Source organism: Somniosus microcephalus, chromosome 8 (assembly GCF_052327205.1).
Source record: "Somniosus microcephalus isolate GS21.2 chromosome 8, FLI_Smic_1.0, whole genome shotgun sequence".
Taxonomy (NCBI): domain Eukaryota; kingdom Metazoa; phylum Chordata; class Chondrichthyes; order Squaliformes; family Somniosidae; genus Somniosus; species Somniosus microcephalus.
The window spans coordinates 93,772,660-93,798,614 of NC_140994.1; the positions used below are offsets into that span (position 1 = coordinate 93,772,660).

General features: G+C 48.3%; 1 protein-coding gene across 24 annotated transcripts in view; it reads left to right on the forward strand.

Annotated features, from left to right (window-relative positions):
• The window catches only part of mypn (myopalladin), an 828,299-nt gene that overhangs the window by 730,374 nt on the left and 71,970 nt on the right, over positions 1-25,955 (forward strand). For 18 of the 24 annotated variants that reach the window (XM_085994999.1, XM_085994998.1, XM_085995000.1 and 15 more), the window contains 2 exons: positions 1,135-1,217; positions 4,358-4,511. In XM_085994999.1, coding sequence (XP_085851125.1) covers positions 1,135-1,217; positions 4,358-4,511 — 237 coding nt within the window. Of the gene's footprint in view, positions 1-1,134; positions 1,218-2,556; positions 4,175-4,357; positions 4,512-4,612; positions 4,693-25,955 lie in introns of those variants that run through there. The other 6 variants (XM_085995001.1, XM_085995012.1, XM_085995014.1 and 3 more) reach the window with 3 other exon arrangements.

Genomic DNA, 25,955 nt, shown 5'->3' on the forward strand with positions numbered 1-25,955 from the left:
GGGCCAAACTTCCTCTAAGGTTCCCCCTAGCCCTGAACTCGCATATTTCTCCAGTTTCTCTCCGATCTCCCCTCATGACCTCTCCGTGCTCATCTTGTCCATGAGACCCACTTCCTGCTCCCTCGACCCTATTCCCACCAAATTGCTCTCCACCCAACTTCATTTTCTGGCTCCCATGTTAGCTGACATTGTTAACGGTTCTCTCTCCTCAGGTACTGTCCCCCTCTCCCTCAAATCTGCCGTCGTCGCCTCTCTCCTCAAAAAACAATCCTTGACCCCTCCGTCTTTGCAAACAACTGCCCCATCTCCATCCTCCCTTCCACTCCACATAATACTCCTGTGAAGCGCCTTGGGACGTTTTACAATATTAAAGGCACTATATAAATGCAAGTTGTTGTTGTTGTTGAGTAGATAGAGAGAAACTATTTCCGCTGGTTGGGAAACTAGGACAAGGGGACATTGCCTATAAATTAGAGCTAGGCCTGTCAGGAGTAAAGTTAGGAAATACTTCTGCATGCAAAGGGTGGTTGAAGTTTGGAACTCTCTTCCACAAACGGCAGTTGATACTGGGTCAATTGTTAATTGTAAATCTGAGATTGATAGACATCTGTTAACCAGGGGTATTAAGGATAGGGGGCAAAGGCAGGTATGTGAAGTTAGGTCACAGATCAGCCATGACCTAATTGAATGGTGGAACAGGCTCGAGGGGCTAAATGGCCTACACCTGTTCCTATCTTCCTATGTTCCTTTGAGTGATAAAGCAGCTCAAGAGACACATGACATGTGCCTAGAATTTCCATGGGGTTTCTCCAGCAGCAGACCGGTGGGACTCCTTGAGAAACAGTGTAAGCGACTAAGAGCGGCCATTTATGCTACTTCTCCAGGGTTTCCATCAATGTTACAGTGGGAGAACTCTGTGGAAATTCAGGGCCATGTTGTAGTCAGTCAGTAAGTCACATAATGTGAGGGAAAGTGCTGCAGGTTAGAACATAGCTACAGGCCATTCTGGGTGAAGTAGTGTTCTGCACTGAATGCTACAGTGTTGACTGCACATTTGTTTCAATTCATTTTTACTGAAATCATTCTCTGACCAGAGCCTATTATGAATGTATTAACATGTTCTCTGTTACATAGGGAAGAATAAGTTCCTCTGGTCATCTCATGGTACAGAATACTCCAATACGTGGCCGTGTAGTACCATCGGTTCAGAGCCAAAGGTAGGTTTGTCTTAGACTCGTGTTTGATACCCTGTTGTTTTCCATTCTTTGGGGTTTACATTTCCTTACAAAGTAAGAGACATTTTGGGTGTCAGTAACTTGGCAATAATCTACCAACATCAGGATCCTGAATGCTACATGCAATGACAAATTCAGTCAGTTTGGACAATGACCCTCAGTTTTCAACATGAGTTTAATATTGTGGCAACAATTTCCTGCCGTATTCACAAAAATAGCAATAAAGGCCATAAAGGTGGATCCAGTTAACTTCAGCCACACTATAGTTTGAATATGCAAATATATGCACACATGTTGGAACACAGGAACAGGAGTAAGCCATTCAGCCTCTTGAGCCTGTTCTGCTATTTAATTAGATCATGGTTGATCTGTATCTTAACACCATTTACCTGCCTTGGTTCCATATCCCTTAATGCCCTTACCCAACAAAAATCTGGCAATCTCCATTTTGAAATTTTCATTTGACCTACCTGAACAGCTTTTTGGGGAGAGAGTTCCAGATTTTCACTACTCTTTGTGTGAAGAAGTGCTTCCTAACGTCACCCCTGAACGGCCTGGCTCTAATTTTAAGGTTCTGGACTCCCCCACCAGAGGATGTCAGTAACTTGTCAAGGTTACTGTTGGGTTTAGATTGACCTCAAAGCTGACATGAACATTGCACATAATCTAGCGAACTGATAAGATAATAGTAACAAGACATTTTCTGATATCATGGCTGCCATCATCTTTTTGTTGGATAGAATGCTGGAAATACTCAGCAGGTCAGGCAGCATCTGTGAAGAGAGAAACAGGGTTAATGTTTCAGGTTTGTGACCTTTTGTCAGAACTGGAAAAAGTTAGAGATGGAACAGATTTTAAGCAGGTGCAGAGGCTGGGAAAGGGGGGAGGGGAGGAAAGAACAAAAGGAACGGTCTGTGATAGGGTGGAAGGCAGGAGTGGTTAAATGTTGTAAATGGGAATGGCAGAATCATCAACAGCTGCCGTCTGGAAAAAATAGGGGCCGAGGTTATGGCCTGAAATTGTTGAACTCGATGTTGAGTCCAGAAGGCTGTAAATTGCCTAATCGAAAGATGAGGTGCTGTTCCCCAAGCTTACTTTGAATTTCATTGGAAAAGTGTAAGGGGCCGAGGACAGAGAGGTCAGAATGGGAGTGGAGTGGAGAATTAAAGTGACAGGCGATCGAAAGCTCGGGGTCACCCTTACGGATTGAATGGAAGTGTTCTGCAAAGCAGTCACCCAATCTGCGTTTGGTCTCTCCAATCTCTCCACAGATGCTGCCTGACCTGCCGAGTATTTCCAGCAATTTCTGTTTTTATTTCAGATTCCAGCATCCACAGTATTTTGCTATTGTATCCTTTTGTCGGATTGAGATGAATAGGAGATACAGGCACACAAGTGGAGAACTCCAGCCATGACTGAAGGAAAGTCTGTTGTCTTACTTAAAAGACCTTACCTTGGTCTAAACAGTGAGGCAGTCTCTGAGGAGGCAATTATAGAAGTTTGTGAAATGATACCTGATGACTTAGGTTGACCGCTCCCCCTGCTGACTTGAACTGCACTGCTTATTGCACTAAAGGCCATAAACATATTAACTGTTTTTGTTATTGGATCATTCCAATTATCAAGACGGAGAAGAGTTAATATTATGGGTAAGAGCCAACAAAGGCATGGATGAGGGTTTCAGCAGCAGATGAGCTGAGGCAACAGCGGAGACAGGCGATGTTACAGAGGTGGAAGTAGGCAGTCTTAGTTATGCTGCGGATATGTGGTCAGAAGCTCATTTCAAGGTCAAATATGACACCAAGGTTGTGAACAGTTTGGTTCAGCCTCAGACAGACGGAGCCGGTGGCTAGGGAACGGAGTTTGTGGTGGGGACCGAAGACAATGGCTTTGGTCTTCCCAGTACTTAATTGGAGGAAATTTCTGCTCATCCAGTACTGGATGTCAGACAAGCAGTGTGACATTTAGAGACAGTGGAGGGGTCGAGAGAAGTGGTGGTGAGGTAGAGCTGGGAGTTGTCAGCGTGCATGTGGAAATTGATGCTATGTTTTCGGATGATGTCGCCGAGAGGCAGCATGTAGATGAGAAATAGGAGGGGGCCAAGGATAGATCCTTGGGGACACCAGAGGTAACGATGTGGGAGCGGGAAGAGAAGCCATTGCAGGTGATTTTCTGGCTTCGATTAGATAGATAAGAATGGAACCAGGTGAGTGCAGTCCCACCCAGCTGGACAATGGTAAAGAAGCGTTGGAGGAGGATAGCGTGGTCAACCGTGTCAAAGGCTGCAGACAGGTCGAGAAGGACGAGGAAGGGTAGTTTACCTTTGTCCCAGTCACAAAGGATGCCATTTGTGACTTTGATGAGAGCCATTTCAGGCCTGTGGCAGGGACGGAAACCTGATTGGAGGGATTCAAACATAGAGTTCCGAGAAAGATGGGCATGGATTTGGGAGGCGACAGCTTGTTTAAAGACTTTGGAGAATCGGTTAGACAGATGCAACAATTGTTTACAGTTAACTGTGTTCCCTACCTTCCTCAAGTGTGATCAACTGCACTCACGTGGAGATAAAAACGGTAACTTTCTACCCCCTGGCTTACATCAATCACAAAAGCTTTCATTTGATCAATGTGCTGAATCTTATATGTGAATGCAAGAAACTCGAGGTCAAAGTATAACTCCTTTATCCTCAGTCTTTCATCTCGGGTATTTAAGTATGTTTGTTTCTTTTCCCCAATGATCTTGCTGCAATTATTTTCTAACTCAACTTCTGCCCCTGCTGAATAACAGCAATAATCTAGATGAAAAGTTAAGGGTAAACACAGGAACACAGTACCAACAAAGAAGATGGATAACTAGTTAGAATTAGAAGTCGAGATACATAATTAAAGGAAGAAATCAGATTGGTGAAAGGATGAACAACAAATAGGAAGTCAACATAGGTAATGTTCAAGATAATCAATTTCACAATGTCCTAGCAATTCAAAAATAACTACTTATGACTAAGATTTTTTGGGGAAATAAACCAATGTTCTCTCAGTGCATTTATTGCGTTTGGCAGCAAATTTCACTGCTTGCATTTTACTGATGAAGAAATCAGGTGAATAATGTCTAATTGTCCACAGTAATGCAGTTTGTGATGTATTGAATGACAGGACAAGGTCTCGTGTGTCAGAAGGCGAAGAACCTGTACAGGAGCGTTTTTTCTGCCCCCATTTTCTTCAGGCGCCTGGTAACATGATAGCTCACGAAGGACAAGTGTGCCGATTGGATTGCAAGGTACAAACTACGAATAATAGCTCAGATCATAGTAAAAAATGTGAGGAAAATTGAAGCATTTTTGTCTACAATGTATTGTGATATTGGTTTATTTCTTTCAGCACATAAGGGGTTAAAAACCCAGTTAATTCACAAAAAAGTGGCCAGCTTGTTTTGATGCATAACCAGAGGTTATTGTCAGGTCAGTCTCCCAGGGGAGGGGCATTTAATTCAAATACAAGCATCTTTCAGGTTTTGTATGTATGTGTGAATAGCAGCTCTTTTCAAGTTTAAGAGACTCACATTTAAATTTGCATTGCCCTGATCATTTTTTGACAACTATTTCTCAGCTGTCTTGTAAAATTCAGGTGTTCGTCTGAGAGTGAAAGATGGATGATCAGTAAAAAACCGTAAAATTAATATTTATATTGCAGTTTAGTGCAGCAGACATCAGTCTACCAACTCAAGCTTATAATCACTGGAAAATCTATCATGCAATGTAAGTAGGAAGCCAAAATATAGTAACAATGCTTTTCTGTTTGATCCCTGGCACATGACAAATTACCTAAATGCTGAGCAGATAAAAGCATACCCTGGAGCCTAGATAATGAGGGCTCACCATGCAGAAGTGGTCTCAAACCCTGAACAGGACAAAAATATCTAGAGTAAAAAGCCAAAAACAACATAACAGATGGCATCACAGCTCTAATTAGTTGAAAACCATCTGACATTTTTATCTTAGTTAGAAAGTGAAGTGTTTGGAACGTCTTATAGAACTGGTACTCATTTGATAGTGAGGACACTTCCCAGTTACTTTATAGTGAATTGTAGCAGATATTTGTAGAACACTATTGATCGATATCAAGAAGAAACTAGTTGCTGTGAAACGGCTGAACAGTTTTCACACATTACTTTGTATTAAACAGTCCTTTGCATGTGTTCATATGCGGTTAGATTTTAAGGGATGGTAAGTCATAGGCATGATTTACTGATGATGTGCTTTTGGATTGCGAGTATCAGAAGTGTGCAAGTGGAAAATTTACCCTGTTATGTCATCATGAACATCAATACAATGCTATTATAGAGATAAAAAGTATAAAACTACAAATGTTAGAAGTCTGAAATAATGACAAAATGCTGAAAATACTTTGCATCTAAAAAGAGAAAAGGTGGATTCTGGTAAGTGTCTACCCAGATCATGAATTCATCTCTCTTTTCAGATTTTATATGGACCTGCTACATATTTCCAAAACCTCAAAAGAAAAAGGTTCTGCAGTTCATGTTGCAATTTGTTTTGAAATTATTTGGAAAAACAAGCTTATAATTACTGTTAGCCTAAGGAAAGACATGTTTTGCACAGATTACTTGAGAGAATCATCCTGGGAGATTCTCCATGATGGATGTACACTGTACTGATAACTGCCGCATGCTGAGAATTGTAGGCCAGGTGTAATTTTCAGCTGACAGAGTGATAGTTCTGGAAAGAATATCATCCCAAATTCTAGGCTTCTCAGAGACTGAGGCCTGTGAATAAAAACATAAATGAAGGTTCTCACAGACATAAAATGTAAGCTTATAGGTAAGATTAATCATGTTATGGGAATTATAAAGGTTTTTGATGTCTTCATTCTGGGAGATGGTGGAGGTTGACAAGGGCATCAACGGTCGAGGTGAGAGAGTGGTTGAGCAAATCAACGGCTGCAGAGGTATCATGGCAGAAAGAAAGATAGATAGATAGCACTGTTGTAATGTAAGAAGTGCAGCAGACAATTTTCCCGCAGCAAGGTCCCACAAACAGCACTGAGATAATGAGCAGATAATCTGTTTTAATGATGTTGGTTGAGTGATAAATATTGGCCAGGACACTGGGGAGTGCTCCTCTCCTCTTCTTCGAAATAATGCCTGGGGATCTTTTACATCCACCTGAGAGGGCAGACGGGCCCCCAGTTTAATGTCTCCAACAATGCTGCACCCCGTCAGTATGGCACTGGAGCGTCGGACTAGATTTTGTGCTCAGGCCCCTGGAGCGGGACTTGAACCCATAATCCTCTGGCTGAGTGGAGGGCCAAAGGCTAGTCATCTGGGAATTTGAAAGACTTAATGGTGTCAGTGATAACTAGAACCATCGGTTGGAGAAGACTAACAGTTAGACTGAAGGCTAGCTTTCCTAAGGAAGTGTCAGGATGCCCACACATAGTTGGAAGGAATCTCACTCAGGAGGCTTATTGGTGTACTAGTGAATGGAGGAGGCTCATTAAGGGACCAGTGAGTGGGAACTGCTCGGGGGTTCACCGAGGGACTCATGATTGTGAACCACTCTGGAGTCTCACTAAATAGTGGGAACTACTCAGGATTCTCACTAATGGATTACTGTGAGGGAACTACTCAGGATTCTCACTAATGGATTACTGTGAGGGAGTTACTCAGGATTCTCAGTAATGGATTACTGTGAGGGAGTTACTCAGGATTCTCACTAATGGATTACTGTGAGGGAGTTACTCAGGATTCTCACTAATGGATTACTGTGAGGGAGTTACTCAGGATTCTCACTAATGGATTACTGTGAGGGAGTTACTCAGGATTCTCAGTAATGGATTACTGTGAGGGAGTTACTCAGGATTCTCACTAATGGATTACTGTGAGGGAGTTACTCAGGATTCTCACTAATGGATTACTGTGAGGGAGTTACTCAGGATTCTCAGTAATGGATTACTGTGAGGGAGTTACTCAGGATTCTCAGTAATGGATTACTGTGAGGGAGTTACTCAGGATTCTCACGAATGGATTACTGTGAGGGAGTTACTCAGGATTCTCAGTAATGGATTACTGTGAGGGAGTTACTCAGGATTCTCACTAATGGATTACTGTGAGGGAGTTACTCAGGATTCTCAGTAATGGATTACTGTGAGGGAGTTACTCAGGATTCTCAGTAATGGATTACTGTGAGGGAGTTACTCAGGATTCTCACTAATGGATTACTGTGAGGGAGTTACTCAGGATTCTCACTAATGGATTACTGTGAGGGAGTTACTCAGGATTCTCACTAATGGATTACTGTGAGGGAGTTACTCAGGATTCTCACTAATGGATTACTGTGAGGGAGTTACTCAGGATTCTCACTAATGGATTACTGTGAGGGAGTTACTCAGGATTCTCAGTAATGGATTACTGTGAGGGAGTTACTCAGGATTCTCAGTAATGGATTACTGTGAGGGAGTTACTCAGGATTCTCACTAATGGATTACTGTGAGGGAGTTACTCAGGATTCTCACTAATGGATTACTGTGAGGGAGTTACTCAGGATTCTCAGTAATGGATTACTGTGAGGGAGTTACTCAGGATTCTCAGTAATGGATTACTGTGAGGGAGTTACTCAGGATTCTCACTAATGGATTACTGTGAGGGAGTTACTCAGGATTCTCACTAATGGATTACTGTGAGGGAGTTACTCAGGATTCTCACTAATGGATTACTGTGAGGGAGTTACTCAGGATTCTCACTAATGGATTACTGTGAGGGAGTTACTCAGGATTCTCAGTAATGGATTACTGTGAGGGAGTTACTCAGGAGGCTCACTAATGGATTACTGTGAGGGAGTTACTCAGGATTCTCACTAATGGATTACTGTGAGGGAGTTACTCAGGAGGCTCAGTAATGGATTACTGTGAGGGAGTTACTCAGGAGGCTCAGTAATGGATTACTGTGAGGGAGTTACTCAGGAGGCTCAGTAATGGATTACTGTGAGGGAGTTACTCAGGAGGCTCAGTAATGGATTACTGTGAGGGAGTTACTCAGGAGGCTCAGTAATGGATTACTGTGAGGGAGTTACTCAGGAGGCTCAGTAATGGAATGTCTGGAGGCACAGAGTAGGGACTGGGTGGGGGCCGGGGCCGGCCTCCAGAGGATTGGGGGGGTGGGGGGAGAGAGAAAAGATCGGGGCCTTTACGGGGGGGGGGTGGGTGGGGGGAGAAGGAAGATTGGGGCCTCTGGTGGATCGGGGGGTGGTGGGGGGAGAGAGAAGATCGGGGCCTCTTCAGTAGGGGGGGAGAGGGAGGAGAAGGAAGATCGGGGCCTCCGGTTGCTCGGGGGTGGGGGAGTGGAGAGCGGAGAAGGAGGATCGGGGGGCCGGGAGAATGAAGATCAGGGCCTCCGGTGGATCGGGGGGAGGTGGGGGGAGAGAGAAGATTGGGGCCTCTTCGGGGGGGTGGGGGGAGGAGGATAAGGAAGATCGGTGGCTCGGGGGGCAGGGAGAATGAAGATTGGGGCCTCTGCTGGATCGGGGGGGGGAGCGGAGAAGGAAGATCGGGGCTTCCGGTGGATCGGTGGGGGGGGGTGGAGAAGGAAGATCGGGGCCTCTGGTGGATTGGAGGGGGAGCGGAGAAGGAAGATTGGTGCCTCCGGTGGATCGGGGTGGTGGGGGGGAGCGGAACAGGAAGATTGGGGCCTCTGGTGGATTGGGGGGGGTGGTGGTGGGGGAGCGGAGAAGGAAGATTGGGGCCTCCTGTGGATAGGGGGGTTGGGGGGGTAGCGGAGAAGGAAGATCGGGGCCTCCGGTGGATCGGGGGGGAAGCGGAGAAGAAAGATTGGGACCTCCGGTGGATTGGGGGGTTGGGGGGGTAGCGGAGAACGAAGATCGGGGCCTCCGGTGGATCTGGGGGTTGGGGAGAAGGAAGATTTGGGCCTCCAGTGGATCGGGGGGGAAGGGTAGAGGGGGAGCGGAGAAGGAAGATTTGGGCCTCCAGTGGATCGGGGGGTGGATGGAGGGGGAGCAGAGAAGGAAGATTTGGGCCTCCGGTGGATCAGGAGGCAGGGAGAAGGAAGATTGAGGCCTTTATTTATAAAGCTAAGAATCCTGTTATGCCTTTTTAACAGCCTTGTCAACTTGTCCTGGCACCTTCAAAGACTTGTGTACTTACATCCCCAGATCTCTCTCTTCCAGCACCCCCTTTAAAATTGTACCATTTTGTTTGTATTGCCGCTCCTCATTCTTCCTGCCAAAATTAATCACTTCACATTTCTCTGTGTTAAATTTCATCTGCCATCTGTCTGCCCATTTCACCAGTCTGTCTATGTCTTCCTGAAGTCGATTACTATCCTCCTCACTGTTTACTACATTTCTGAGTTTTGTGTCATCTTCAAATTTTGAAATTATGCCCTGTTTACCCAAGTCCAGGTCATTAATAGATCTATCTATCTTATTTTATTTATCTATATATATATAAAATTGCTCTTCTGTCTGTCTGTCTGTCTTCTATACATTCGAAAGTTATAGAGCGTACCTACACGCGTGTTACATCAAAAGAAAGCTTACGATTCCGGAACGGTCATAAGCGGATTTACTTTTCCGTCAGACAAAAATTGTGCCCACGGCATCCAAAAAACGTTCAAAATTCCGCTGATTAAACGGGAAAAGTTCTGCTCATTTGCTCATTAGCATTGAGTGACGTGAAGGTTGACCAATCGTGCGGTCGAGCGACCTGACAGTTGACCAACGGTTGACCAATCGCTGTGTCACGGGGGCGGGTTCATTGCGTGTGTGGGCGGGCCATCCTACAGTTGAGTATTGAGTGACTTGACGATTGACCAATCCTACAGTTCAGTGACCTGATGGTTGACCAATCGGTGCGTCACATTGCGTGTGTGGGCGGGCCTAATCCTTCTGACTGGAGGTGAGTGGCCGCCATCTTGATTCCTAACTTTATTTATTCTTGCCACTTTCTGTGTGTTAGGGAACTAAGGAAAAGAACAATTTATTTCAGTTTTAAATTGTATTTAGGAACAGTTAGAAATGAAGTGATCCCCTGCCCTTCGCCCGGAGGCTCGCCTACTTTGACGGCCATTTCGAGCGGCTGTGCCGGCGCCGGGCGCGGCCTAGAAGCCCGGGAAGCCTGGGCCTTGAGTTGAGCGGATTCCCGGCGCGATGCCGCTGCCCCCTGGGCCCGAGGCGGACGCCGATCGATTTGTTTTAGTCGCCAGTTTAGACAATGCCCGGAACCTGCTGAAAGCCGTTCATTTCCGCGACCAGGTCACCGTCTTCACCTCGGCCAACAGCATCAGGGCTCGGCTCAGTTTGCGGCTGCGGCCCGGGGACTCACTCGGGCTTTCACCCCTTCAGCCCAGTCCCGGGGCTCCCCGCGGCGTCAACCGCGCCGCCCGAGAGCCAGACCCAAAGCCACCAGGTGACCGGCCGCGGCGGACCGTGCTGGGAACTGCCGTGCACAAAACTTCCCCGCGGCATCAACAGCCCCGCCCCAGAGCCCGACCAAGCGCCACCAGGTGAGCGGCCGCGGCGGCCCAGTCTCTCTCTCTCTCACAGTCCCAATCTCTCACACTCCCAGTCTCTCTCTCTCTCTCTCACACACTCCCAGTCAGTCTCCCTCTCTCACACTCCCAGTCAGTCTCTCTCTCTCACACTCCCAGTCTCTCTCTCTCTCTCTCTCACACTCCCAGTCTCTCTCTCACACTCCCAGTCTCTCTCTCTCTCTCACTCCCAATCTCTCTCTCACTCCCAGTCTCTCTCTCTCACTCCCAGTCAGTCTCTCTCTCTCACACTCCCAGTCTCTCTCTCTCACACTCCCAGTCTCTCTGTCTCTCTCTCACTCCCAATCTCTCTCTCTCACACTCCCAGTCTCTCTCTCACACTCCCAGTCTCTCTCTCTCTCTCACTCCCAATCTCTCTCTCACTCCCAGTCTCTCTCTCTCACTCCCAGTCAGTCTCTCTCTCTCACACTCCCAGTCTCTCTCTCTCACACTCCCAGTCTCTCTGTCTCTCTCTCACTCCCAATCTCTCTCTCTCACACTCCCAATCTCTCTCTCTCTCACACTCCCAGTCCCTCTCTCTCACACTCCCAGTCTCTCTCTCTCTCTCTCACTCCCAATCTCTCTCTCTCTCACATTCCCAGTCTCTCTCTCTCACACTCCCAGTCAGTCTCTCTCTCTCTCACTCCCAGTCAGTCTCTCTCTCTCACACTCCCAATCTCTCTCACACTCCCAGTCTCTTTCTCTCACACTCCCAGTCACTCTCTCTCACACTCCCAGTCTCTCTCTCTCACACTCCCAGTCTCTCTCTCTCTCTCTCACTCCCAATCTCTCTCTCTCACACTCCCAGTCTCTCTCTCTCTCACTCCCAGTCTCTCTCTCTCACACTCCCAGTCTCTCTCTTTCTCTCTCACACTCCCAGTCAGTCTCTCTCTCTCACACTCCCAGTCAGTCTCTCTCTCTCACACTCCCAGTCAGTCTCTCTCTCTCTCATTCCCAATCTCTCTCTCTCTCACACTCCCAGTCTCTCTCTCTCTCACTCCCAGTCTCTCTCTCTCCCTCTCACTCCCAATCTCTCTCTCTTTCACACTCCCAGTCTCTCTCTCTCACACTCTCAGTCGCTCTCTCTCTCTCACACTCCCACTCTCTCTCTCTCACACACTCCCACTCTCTCTCTCTCTCACACACACACTCCCACCCTCTCTCACACACTCCCACTCTCTCTCACACTCCCAGTCTCTCTCTCTCTCTCGCTCACACTCCCAGTCTCTCTCTCTCTCTCTCACACACTCCCACTCTCTCTCTCTCACACACTCCCAGTCTCTCTCTCTCACACACTCCCAGTCTCTCTCTCTCTCTCACACACTCCCAGTCTCTCTCTCTCTCACTCCCAGTCTCTCTCTCTCTCTCTCACACACTCCCACTCTCTCTCTCTCACACACTCCCACTCTCTCTCTCTCTCACACACTCCCACTCTCTCTCTCTCTCTCTCTCACACTCCCAGTCTCTCTCTCTCTCACACACTCCCAGTCTCTCTCTCTCTCACACACTTCCAGTCTCTCTCTTTCTCACACACTCCTAGTCTCTCTCTCTCTCACTCCCAGTCTCTCTCTCTCTCTCACACTCCCAGTTTCTCTCTCTCTCTCACACTCCCAGTTTCTCGCTCTCTCCCTCCCAGTCTCTCTCTCTCTTCCCCCCAGTCTCTCGCTCTCTCTCTTCCCCCAGTCTCTCACTCTCTCTCTTCCCCCCAGTCTCTCGCTCTCTCTCTTCCCCCAGTCTCTCGCTCTCTCTCTTCCCCCAGTCTCTCGCTCTCTCTCTTCCCCCCAGTCGCTCTCTCTCTTCCCCCCAGTCGCTCTCTCTCTTCCCCCCAGTCGCTCTCTCTCTTCCCCCCAGTCGCTCTCTCTCTTCCCTCCAGTCGCTCTCTCTCTTCCCCCCAGTCGCTCTCTCTCTTCCCCCCCAGTCGCTCTCTCTCTTCCCCCCAGTCGCTCTCTCTCTTCCCCCCAGTCGCGCTCTCTCTTCCCCCCAGTCGCTCACAATTTAATTCAGTTTTAAATTGTATTTAGGAACAGTTAGAAATGAAGTGATCCCCTGCCCTTCGCCCGGAGGCTTGCCTACTTTGACGGCCATTTCGAGCGGCTGTGCCGGCATGGCCTAGCAGCCCGGGAAGCCTGGGCCTTGAGTTGAGCGGATTCCCGGCGCGATGCCGCTGCCCCCTGGGCCCGAGGTGGACGCCGATCGATTTGTTTTAGTCGCCAGCTTAGACAATGCCCGGAACCTGCTGAAGGCCGTTCATTTCCGCGACCAGGTCACCGTCTTCGCCTCGGCCAACGGTATCAGGGCTCGGCTCAGTTTGCGGCTGCAGCCCGGGGACTCACTCGGGCTTTCACCCCTTCGGCCCGGTCCCGGGGCTCCCCGCGGCGTCAACCGCGCCGCCCGAGAGCCGGACCCAAAGCCACCAGGTGACCGGCCGCGGTGGTCCGTGCCGGGAGCCGCCGCGCACAAAACTTCCCCGCGGCGTCAACAGCCCCGCCCCAGAGCCCGACCCAAAGCCACCAGGTGAGCGGCCACGGCGGCCCAGTCTCTCTCTCTCTCTCTCACACACTCCCAGTCTCTCTCTCTCTCACACTCCCAATCTCTCTCTCTCTCAAACTCCCAGTCTCTCTCTCTCTCTCCCAATCTCTCTCTCTCTCTCTCACACTCCCAGTCTCTCTCTCTCACACACTCCCACTCTCTCTCTCTCCCTCTCTCACAACCCCACTCTCTCTCTCTCTCTCTCTCTCACTCCCAGTCTCTCTCTCTCTCTCGCCACTCCCAGCCTCTCTCTCTCTCACACACTCACACACTCTCTCTCTTTCTCACACTCCCAGTCTCTCTCTCTCTCTCTCTCTCACACACTCCCAGTCTCTCTCTCTCTCTCACTCCCAGTCTCTCTCTCTCTCTCTCACTCCCAGTCTCTCTCTCTCTCTCTCACACTCCCAGTCTCTCTCTCTCTCTCTCACACTCCCAGTCTCTCTCTCTCTCTCTCACACTCCCAGTTTCTCTCTCTCTCTCTCGCACACTCCCAGTTTCTCTCTCTCTCCCTCCCAGTCTCTCTCTCTCTTCCCCCCAGTCTCTCTCTCTCTTCCCCCCAGTCTCTCGCTCTCTCTCTTCCCCCAGTCTCTCGCTCTCTCTCTTCCCCCCAGTCTCTCGCTCTCTCTCTTCCCCCAGTCTCTCGCGCTCTCTCTTTTCCCCCCAGTCGCTCTCTCTCTTCCCCCCAGTCGCTCTCCCTCTTCCCCCCAGTCGCTCTCTCTCTTCCCCCCCAGTCGCTCTCTCTCTTCCCCCCCAGTCGCTCTCTCTCTTCCCTCCAGTCGCTCTCTCTCTTCCCCCCAGTCGCTCTCTCTCTTCCCCCCAGTCGCTCTCTCTCTTCCCCCCAGTCGCTCACAATTTAATTCAGTTTTAAATTGTATTTAGGAACAGTTAGAAATGAAGTGATCCCCTGCCCTTCGCCCGGAGGCGCGCCTACTTTGACGGCCATTTCGAGCGGCTGTGCCGGCGCCGGGCGCGGCCTAGCAGCCTGGGAAACCTGGGTCTTGAGTTGAGCGGATTCCCGGCGCGATGCCGCTGCCCCCTGGGCCCGAGGCGGACGCCGATCGATTTGTTTTAGTCGCCAGTTTAGACAATGCCCGGAACCTGCTGAAGGCCGTTCATTTCCGTGACCAGGTCACCGTCTTCGCCTCGGCCAACGGCATCAGGGTTTGGCTCAGTTTGCGGCTGCGGCCCGGGGACTCAGTCAGGCTTTCACCCCTTCGGCCCGGTCCCGGGGCTCCCCGCGGCATCAACCGCGCCGTCCGAGAGCCGGACCCAAAGCCACCAGGTGACCAGCCGCGGCGGTCCGTGCTGGGAGCCGCCGCGCACAAAACTTCCCCGCAGCGTCAACAGCCCCGCCCCAGAGCCCGACCCAACGCCACCAGGTGAGCGGCCACGGCGGCCCAGTCTCTCTCTCTCTCTCTCTCTCTCTCTCACACTCCTAATCTCTCTCTCTCTCACACTCCCAGTCTCTCTCTCCCAATCTCACTCTCTCTCACACTCCCAGTCTCTCTCTCTCTCTCACACACTCCCACTCTCTCTCTCTCTCTCTTTCTCTCACACTCTCTCTCTCTCTTTCTCTCACACACACTCCCACTCTCTCTCTCTCACACTCCCAGTCATTCTGTCTCTCTCACACACTCCCAGTCTCTCTCTCTCTCTCACACACTCCCACTCTCTCTCTCTCTCTCTTTCTCTCACACACACTCCCACTCTCTCTCTCTCACACTCCCAGTCATTCTGTCTCTCTCACACACTCCCAGTCTCTCTCTCTCTCTCACTCCCAGTCTCTCTCTCTCTCACTCCCAGTCTCTCTCTCTCTCACACACACTCCCACTCTCTCTCTCTCTCTCACACTCCCAGTCTCTCTCTCTCTCTCTCACACACTCCCAGTCTCTCTCTCACTCCCAGTCACACTCTCTCTCACCCTCCCAGCCTCTCTCTCTCTCACTCCCAGTCTCTCTCTCTCACACTCCCAGTCTCTCTCTCTCTCTCTCTCACACATGTAGTGTCCGTGTGTAGATAAAGACACTGAAGACAGGAGTTGGTTCATAGGTATTTACTAAGCAAGTCTGGGGGGGGGTTCTAAAGGATATACACAATACACAGGCTTATATAGCCCAAGTGGCAATTACCGGCATTACGCACACCTGGGGCTCTTAAAGGCACATACACCATAATTGCTCTTAAAGGCACATACACCACAATACCTCCCCTTCTAGCTAACTAGTACATCATATTTTAAGTAATTATTAATTACATGTTATATGCAAAATAATATACATTGCTGTATTAATTAATTATAAGTTAGTCTCTCAGGAGGCTTCCTGACTCGGTCCGGATAACGCCTCGGGGGTGTAGTAGTTTCTGGTGGTGTAGTAGGTTCTTCTGGCAAGGCTGATTCAGCTTGAAGGCCAGTGTCGGGTTCATCGGGCTCCAGTATCACCGGATCGGAGGTAGATATGGGTATCTCTACTTCATCGTTAGATGTATAGAGTGGTGGTGTAGGTTGTCCCTTTTCGGATGACTTGATGATTTGGTCAGCATGGCGCCTTATTATGCTGTCTCCGATGTCCACGGTATACATCAATGGTCCTAATCGTGTGCAGATAGTTCCAGGCTGCCATTTCTCGGTACGGTAGTCCCGGGCCAAAACCGGTTGGCCTATCTGGAAGGCCCTAGTTGGCCTTTCATTCATGCCCTGAAACTGCCGGTTCTCCACGTCCCTTCGGATGTTGGGCTTGACCAAATCCAGCCGGCATCTTAGGTTTCTATTGTAGAACATCATGGCGGGAGTTTGGTTAGTAACCATATGCGTTGCATTCCTATATGCAAATAAGAAGTTATCCACCTTGTGCTGAAGTTTTATGTCTTCATTACCCATGGCCTTGATGGCCTTCTTGAAGGTCTGGACAAACCTTTCAGCCAATCCATTGGTGGCGGGATTGTAAAGTCTGTGGGTTGTTTGGTTAATTAATACACAGACTCCAAGAGTAACTTAAAACAGGACTTTACTATTCGAAGGTCAGGGCGAATCTGCCCAATAAATCCTGACACAACACTTATATACTGGTTGTGATAAAAATAATAACTTCCGGGAAGTTATGTCATCACTTCCTGTGAACTGTGAACTATGAACTATGAACTGTGTACATACCTCACTTCCTGTCATGTCACTTCCTGTTGGACTGGTATAAATACTGGTCTGTTCAGTATTGTAAGAGGCTTCTACCAGAGGCATGGTAAAGACCTCTCTTGTATATAGTGTGTTTATAAGTTACTTAAAGCTTACTTTAAAGTTACTTGATGGTAAGTCTCCTTTTTCTTACATCAATTTAAGTAACTTAGTATTTACACTGACAAATACAAGACCTTCAGACAAACTCGGAAGTTAAGGATCCAGGGAACCACCCATCATGGAGAAAATCCTTAGACCTATTCGTCTGGACTTGGACCCGAATACACCAGCAGCTGGCAGGGTATGGAAGCATTGGTATCGTACTTTTGAGAATTTTCTGGATGAATGTAAAGTGGATGCTCCTGCTAAATTGAAGATACTTGTCAATTATGTGACCCCAAAAGTGTTCGAATATGTTGATGAATGGGATAATTACGAAGAGGTGATTCGGGCACTTAAGAAACTGTATGCGAAGACCCCAAATGAGGTCTATGCTAGACATCTACTGGCCACAGCCCGACAAGGGCCAGGGGAATCAATTGACGAATTCCTGCAAGAACTTCGCAGGCTCAGCGTAGATTGTAACTTTCAGGCAGCCTCAGCTGAGCTGTACCGCCAAGAAATGATTCGTGATGCTTTCATCTGCGGGATTGCCTCTCCATTTATACGCCAGCGTCTACTAGAAAGTAAAACACTTGAGCTACAAAAAGCTTTTGACCTAGCTTGTTCACTGGATTTGGCAAAGAGAAATGCAGACCTCTATCAGCTGCCCAGATCTCGATCTGCTGCTGTAGCTGCAACCAGACAATTCAAGCGGTCTCAGGTGAACCCTATCATGGGGGAATCTAATTCTGATAATTCTGATGAAGAAGAGGAGGACGACCCCACTTTAGCAGCCTCTTGGCAATCTAGGAAGGAATGCTTCTTTTGTGGAGATGCTTTTCACCCTAGGAAAACCTGCCCTGCTCGCAATGCAATCTGCAGTTATTGCGGGAAAAAAGGACACTTTGCTAAAGTTTGCCTATCAAGGGCCTCTACGAGGGCCAATCCAGCTAAGGCCTACCGAACTGCCCCAATTAGGGCCTATCAAGATGCTCCAGCTAGGACCTATCAAGCTTCCTCTCGAGCTCTCTCCCGAAGAAGCACACCGAGAGTTTTAGCCACTCTCTGTGCAACGACACCAATTACAGCTGCTTGCCCACAGAACCTGTCTCAAGCAGCCACAAAAATTTCAATTAAAGGGCATACCTTAGATGCCTTAATTGACTCAGGAAGTACTGATAGTTTCATTAAGGAACAGATTGTTGCGAAATTGAAACTACATGTCTTCCCATCGGACCAGGCAATTGCGATGGCCCAGTCATCACTTAATACCAGAATCTCCGGCTTTTGTGTTGTTGATATGACACTTCATGGTCGTATGTATCCCTCCACCCGACTTTCAGTGCTCAAGGACTTATGTAGTGATCTCCTCTTAGGGCTGGACTTCCAAAAACAGCATAAGAAACTCACCATTGAGTTTGGTGGATCCAAACCCGGACTTACTATTTCTAATATACCGTCTAAATTACCATTTTGTGCATTGTCAGCAGCTTCACTTGATGAACCCTCATTATTTGCCAGTATTCCGCCTCAATGCCAACCGATAATAACGAAATCGCGGCGCTTTAATCAGGAAGACCAATCTTTTATTGCGGCTGAAATCTCTCGACTTCTAGCAGAGGATATCATTGAACCATGTTCGTCGCCCTGGCGGGCTCAAGTCGTCATTGTCAAGAACCCTCTAAAACCTCACAAACGGCGACTATGCATCGATTATTCGCAAACCATCAATCAATATACCGACTTGGACGCCTACCCATTGCCACGCATTGATGATATGGTTAATAAACTGGCCGAATACAAAGTGTTCTCAACTTACGATTTAAAAAGTGCCTATCATCAGTTACCCTTGAAGGTCTCAGATAAGCAGTACACAGCCTTTGAGGCTAATGGACGGCTGTACCAATTTCGTCGCCTCCCATTCGGGGTTACTAATGGAGTGGCTGTCTTTCAACGGGCAATGGATGGCCTGGTTAAGCAGGAAAACCTAAGGGACACTTTTCCCTATCTTGATAACATTACCATTGCAGGTCACGATCAACAGGAACACAACTCCAACCTCCAAAAATTTCGGGATGCCCTCCATCACCATAATTTGACCCTGAATGAATCCAAATCTGTTGAGTCGCAACCGACCATCAACATCCTTGGCTACTGCGTAGGCAATGGTATCATTAAGCCAGACCCAGAAAGACTTCGCCCGCTCCAAGAGCTCCCGTCACCTAAGAATCCGGCTTCTTTACGTCGGGCTCTCGGTCTGTTTGCATACTACGCTAAATGGATTCCTCATTTTTCGGACAAAATCCAACCCTTGCTGCATGCTAGATCATTTCCACTGGGAACAGCGGCTGTTGCAGCCTTTAACCTTCTCAAAAAACAGTTGGAGAAAGCGGCTCTTCACTCCATTGATGAGAATCTCCCTTTCGTGGTTGAATGTGATGCCTCGGAGGTGGCAATCTCGGCTACTCTGAATCAGGAAGGTCGTCCTGTAGCATTTATGTCCAGGACCTTACAAGGTGCCGAGCTACATTATCCTCCGGTTGAGAAAGAAGCCACAGCCATCATAGAGGCAGTACGGAAGTGGAACCATTTTCTAGCTCGCCAGCACTTTACATTGATCACGGACCAACGATCAGTCGCCTTCATGCTCGATAATCGAAAACGAACCAAAATTAAGAATAATAAAATACAACTTTGGAGGATGGAACTGGCCTCTTTTGGTTATACCATTCTCTATCGGCCTGGCAAGGAGAATGTGGCCCCGGACACCCTCACACGGGCATTCTGCTCCACTATGTCATCCTCCACTCTCATGGATGTCCACAATGGTTTGTGTCATCCTGGCGTTACGCGCATGCTACATTTCGTACGATCACGGAATCTCCCTTTTTCCACTGGAGATGTAAAGAAAATATGCTCAGAATGCCGGCTTTGTGCGGAATTAAAACCTCAGTTCTTCCGCCCCTCAGATGGTATACTCATACATGCAACCCAACCGATGCAACGACTTAGCATCGATTTTAAGGGCCCAGTGCCCTCTTCAACTCGGAACACATATTTGCTCACCATGATCGACGAATATTCACGTTTTCCGTTTGCCTTCCCCTGCTCCAGTATGCTGGCGTCCACAGTAATCTGCTGCCTTGAGCAGGTATTTTCTCTCTGTGGCATGCCGGCTTATATTCACTCAGATCGGGGTCCATCCTTTATGTCAAGGGAACTCAAGGACTACCTCTCAGAACGGGGAATTGCTACAAGCAAAACAACACCATACCATCCCATCGGAAATGGGCAGGTAGAGAGGTATAACAGTATCATCTGGAATTCCGTACGTCTCGCTTTAAGATCTCGGGGCCTACCAGACCAGCAATGGGAAACAGTGCTTCCGGATGCATTGCACTCTATACGGTCCCTGCTTTCTACAGCCACAAATACTACACCTCATGAGCGGTTCTTTGGATTCCAGCGTCGCTCATCTCATGGGACATCACTTCCGTCATGGCTAACTACTCCTGGACCTGTATTACTCCGAAGATACGTTCGGACGTCTAAAAATGACCCTCTTGTAGACGAGGTCGAACTAACCGATGCCAACCCCACCTATGCAAACATACGATATTCCGACGGCCGAGAATCTACCGTATCATTACGGGATCTGGCTCCCTGCCCACCAGGACCTAGTGGGACATCGGGTGATGGCATTTCACCAGGAAACTCTTGGGACCTATCGGGTACCCCTCTCCAGGATCCTGCTCAGACACCAACTAGCTTGGTGCCGGTAGAATCCCGTGCTCAAGGTTGCGACCCTCCCAGTACCGCGCATGAAAGTACTGATCCGCCACAGACCAGCTCTGCACCTCCCTCTGAACAGAGGCAGTCTGACTTTGAACCTATTGGGGCTCGTACTCGAAACCATGATCTCCCCGACCCTTCACAGGGCAATCCAGGCCACACAGACTCTGACCAATGGCCAACCGCATGTAAGCGGACCAGCGACCCTCTACGACGGGAATCCAAACGGGTGCGACTCTTCCTTGTTCGGCGGCTGCGGACCAAAAGGTAGACCACAGCCTCCTAAACCTGCAGGAGGGAAGAATGTGATAAAAATAATAACTTCCGGGAAGTTATGTCATCACTTCCTGTGAACTGTGAACTATGAACTATGAACTGTGTACATACCTCACTTCCTGTCATGTCACTTCCTGTTGGACTGGTATAAATACTGGTCTGTTCAGTATTGTAAGAGGCTTCTACCAGAGGCATGGTAAAGACCTCTCTTGTATATAGTGTGTTTATAAGTTACTTAAAGCTTACTTTAAAGTTACTTGATGGTAAGTCTCCTTTTTCTTACATCACTGGTGTGGTCACCGTCGGTATTACAGTATACAGAAGCCAAACAAAGTAGTGCCACATCTAAAATAGTTCTCTTAAAGGTGAACGGTTACATACAATAGTTCTCTTAAAGGTAGACGGGTACATACACTACAATCCTCCCTTTTTAGCTTACAACATACTTATTCCCCATTAAACATAACATATAATCAACTTCATGTAAAACAATTCACAGATATAGTCTCTGCGGGAAACAGTTCACAGATTCAGTCTCTGCGGGAACAGTTCACAGATTCAGTCTCTGGTCTTGACTCGGTCCGAACAACATCTCTGTGGTGTAGCCGGTTCACATTTCTAGCGTGACTCATCCAATAGTCTTTCCCTTGGCTTAACAGCTTGAACTTCCGTCCTGCTGAACCAGCAGTGCTGACTTTTACAAACAGCTGGACTGCCTTGGTAATTTTTCCTACTTTCCAACTGATTTGGCCCCCTTCGTAGGGCCCACGTGCATGATCTGATAGAAGTGATAATGATTTAGATGGTTATCGTCTTCTGCTTCGTCTTTTTCTTTTCTGCTTCTTGGAGACTCTCGGGGCTCCTTTATCCGCTGCCAGCTGTAGCGCCACCATCTCCCTATGTTCCTTAGACTTTAAGTGCTTCATCCTGATTTCTGCGCTTTGGGAGTTTTCATCACAAGCTGGGCAGACCAAGTCATCGTAATATTCCGTGTCACTCAACAGGTCATGGTAATATTCGGTGTCGTCCTGAGCTAGTCTAGCGAGAGGGCCTGCTACTTCTCCCTTACCCAACTGGACGTTAGCCGACTGTTGTTCCCTCCCTAGACATCTTTCCTGAAGAGACTTCTTCATGCGTTCATATTCATCCCGCTCTTCCTGGGTTTCCTGCCAATCCTTCACTAATGACCTCATTTGTGATTCCAATACTTCCCCTTCCATCGGGGATTGATTGATCGGGCTATTCAATCCTTCTACTGGAGCAGCTGTTTCAACATTCTGTAGTTCACATTGACGTGATTCAGCGTACTTTCGGCAGCCCCATAAAATCTGTGTTGCAACCTCAACTATTCCCCAAACTTTTGAGAGCTCCGAACCCCTTCCCTTTGAAGATTGAAGCTCGTGTTCAAATGGTTCCCCTTGCAGAGTCTTGTCTCTCAGCATATGAAGGAGTTGGCTGACCGTTAACTCTTCCACGGGGACCCTGTGGATCAGAGTCTTCTCCATTTCATCCACCTTTTCCTCCAATGCTTCCACCTTTTTTTCCTCTTGTACTTTGGCTTTAAGCGCTCGGAGAAGTTGCGCCTTGATGCTCTCTAGCTCATGTTCAGAGGCCATTCTTACAGTCTCTGTGTTTCTTACAGTTGCCTTTTCTTTCACTGAAAGAATTCCCAGTTGAATCTGTTCTTCAAGTTGTTGAACCTCGGTCATTGCCGCCTCATATTTGTCTTGGGTTTCCTTCAATATTTTTATGAGTTCTTGGACATCTTGACTTTCATGTTCTGCCATGTCTTTCACCTCTAATTTCTCATCTATGGATGGAACTTCTACCGATGAGTCTGTCTTGGCCTTGAGCTCATCAAGAATTTCCTGCAGCCTTTGGACTTCTTGCTCATGTTCAACCTTTAGTTGCTCATATGCTTCCACTGAAACTAGCTTTTCGGAGGTTGCCGAGTTAATCCCCTCCAGGATTGTAGCCTGGGCCTGTTCATACTGTTCCTTCAACTTCTCAAACTCTGCTTGTAAGGAGTCGTAGAGAAGAACGGGAATAAAATCCTGGCTTCCTGAAGATTCCTCTTCATTTGCTCCTTCCTGCAAATATTCTAACTCCTGAACAGCATAAGGGAGATGTGATCGGTAATTGGTCACAATGGCTCTATGGTCGCTCTCTGCTTGAGCTAGCTGCTTCTGTTGTCTTTCCAGATTCTCCCATTCGGTGTCATAGAACTTTTTCATTGTTTTCATCTCTTGTACGAGACGGTAACTCAATTGTTCTAATTGTTGTCGTAATTTGAAATAAAGTTGAGTCCGAGCTCGGTGTTCTTCCGTCATGGATATGTCCTTAAACTGAACAGACTCAGAATTCTCTGTCAAACTATGTTGTCGTTGTTCAGTGGAGATCTGTTCTGAAACTTTGTTCTTCTCTGGAGCATAAGCCTTTCTGCATGCCTTCGTTTTTCCAACCTTAGTCGGCAAGTCCATTTTAGCCTTGTCTTTCACATTTGGGTTGGTCTTATCGTCATCCGATTCAGAATCTGAGCTGATTGTCTGCACCGAGTCCTCACTCGTTATGGCTTTTAGATAGTGCCATTCCATGTCTATTTTCTTGATCCACTCCCGTCCTAGAAGTGGTGGTCCTCCCTCAGGTAGTACGTATAAGTTCATTCTTGGGTGTTCTTTACCCCTATCTCTCACCTTGACTCTTATCTTTCCCATGGGGTATACTTTATGCCCCGTGTATGTCTGCAATACGAACTTGGTATCTCTTAAGGGTATATGTGAGAATAGCTGGTGGTAATCCCTTCGATTTATGACTGATAGAGCTGATCCAGTGTCCAACTCCATTTTCACTTGGACTCCAGCTATTTTTAGCATGACCCAGATAGTTTGTAGGTCAGCTTCCTTACTCACATTGTGAATTCTCAGACTACCCAGCTCCTGGCCGTTTGGGTCTGAGTCCGAATTCTGTTCGTCTGAACTCTTCTCAGCCACCTTGTGTACCTTGTTGTACTTTTCCTGTGATGGCTTCCTTTGGTTGTTGGTCCTTTGGTTGTTGGTCTTCTTCCCTGACCGGCATACCTTAGCTATGTGACCCAGTTTGCCACATTTCCTACATTCCTGGTTCTTAAACCAGCATTGGTTCTGGTCGTGTGTTGTCTTCCCACAACGATAGCATTTTGTTCTTGTCGAGGTAATTTGATCCACACTGAGCGCCGCTGTCTTTAGCTGCATTTCCGCAGTTCCCTTCGCTGCGGCTTCGTGCGATGCTGCAATAAGGACAGCCCTGTCAAGTGTAAGGTCGTTCTCTTCGAGTAGTCGCTTTTGCGTTCCTTCCTTTGCCAATCCGCACACAAACTTCTCTCGCAATGCCTCTGTCAGATTCCCTCTAAACTGGCAGTATTTCGCTAGTCTACGCAGTTCGACCAAGTATTCTGCGTTGCTTTCGTCTTTCCGTTGCGTTCTCGCATAGAATTTGAATCGTTCCGCCAACATCAACGGTGTGGGGTTCAAGTGATCCTTCAGAACAGCCACAATATCATCGAAAGTCTGATCCGCCGGTTTAGCTGGTGATAATAGATGCTTCAAGAGCCCGTATGTCTTCGCGCCCATCGAGTTTAGCAAGGTTATAGCTTTGTCATCTTCTTCTATTTTATTGGCCTCACAATAGATCTCCATGCGTTCCACATACGTGGCCCAGTCTTCTACCTCGGAATTAAAATCGTTGATATTACCACGCTTAGGCATCTTCCTCTCTTCCTGATAAACACCACGAATTATTTCTTTAAAATTTATTATTTTTTTTTTTCAAGATGGCGGTTCCCGCGAAAATGGCGGTTTCCCGCGCTTATCTTCTCTCCCCGCCCACTTCAATGGCGGTTTCCCGCTTCTGTCTTCTTCCCCGCCTAATGGCGGCTTCCCGCGTTTCTTCCCTGGCGGGAGGGGTACACTTTCCCCACGGGCGACGGCCGCTGGCTTTCAGGTTCACAGCCTGCGCGTCGGCTTCCGTGCTTTCCCTTTTCTTGGCAGGGCATCCGGCGCTGGGTACACCCCGTTGACGGAGAACAGTTTCAGCCGCTGGACTGGCTCTCGCTCAGTCTCCCTTGCTCGACTCTGCCTCTCCCGCTCGCTCGGCTCCCAATCGCGCCTCCCAGCCCTCTCGCAGTCCGGTGCTTCCCTCCCCGGCTGCGGCTGAGTTTATCTCTTCCCGCGCCTACGTTCCCGGTCGCAGCGCTTCGTGGCTTCGGTCGCTGCCCAGCCTTTTTCACCGGTCGCGGTCTAGCTGTCTCACGACGCCGTTGCGTCCCCCAGCCTGTCTGTACCGCAGCTTCCTTGCTCCACGCTGCCCCAGTCTCAGCGCCTCTGGACCCGACTTCTGTCCGGCTCCTTTCCCCCTCGACCGTGGTCGAGTGCACCGCCCTTATCCTCCGGTTATTCTTTTTACTTTCCCTTACTCACAGTCACCGTGGCCGCCTTGCTTCTCGTGCTGATCGGCTCACTCCTCACCGTGGCAGAAGGGACAGTCAGTGCCTGTTGCTGATGGAAGTCTTTGTCTCTAAATTCTTCCTCCTTTCTAGTTCTGCAGCCTCGAGTTTTCTCCCAACAGAACGACGAGGGCGGTTGCCTCTTCTCGACACTCGTTAACTGCTTCGGAAGTATTGTTGCCGCAGGGTACGATCGGACTCGTCGCCACTGTAAAGTCTGTGGGTTGTTTAGTTAATTAATACACAGACTCCAAGAGTAACTTAAAACAGGACTTTACTATTCGAAGGTCAGGGCGAATCTGCCCAATAAATCCTGACACAACACTTATATACTGGTGTGGTCACCGTCGGTATTACAGTATACAGAAGCCAAACAAAGTAGTGCCACACCTAAAATAGTTCTCTTAAAGGTGAACGGTTACATACAATAGTTCTCTTAAAGGTAGACGGGTACATACACTACAGGGATGGTATGGGGCGGACGTGTAGTGCTTTACCCCATTGTTCTTTAAGAACTTTCTGAATTCTTCGGACACAAATTGCGGTCCATTATCAGAACATATCTGCTCCGGCAGCCCATTCCTGGCAAATATGGTCCTTAATACTGTGATGGTTTTTTCCGTGGTGGTGGAGGACATCTTTATTACCTCCGGCCACTTGGAGTGTGCATCAACTGCGATTAAGAACATTGAGTCCAAAAATGGACCAGCAAAGTCGATGTGCACCCTTTGCCAGGGAGATGAGGGCCACTCCCATGGATGTAGAGGGGCCTGTGGCGGAGCATTTTGGACCTTCTGGCATCCTAGGCAGCTCT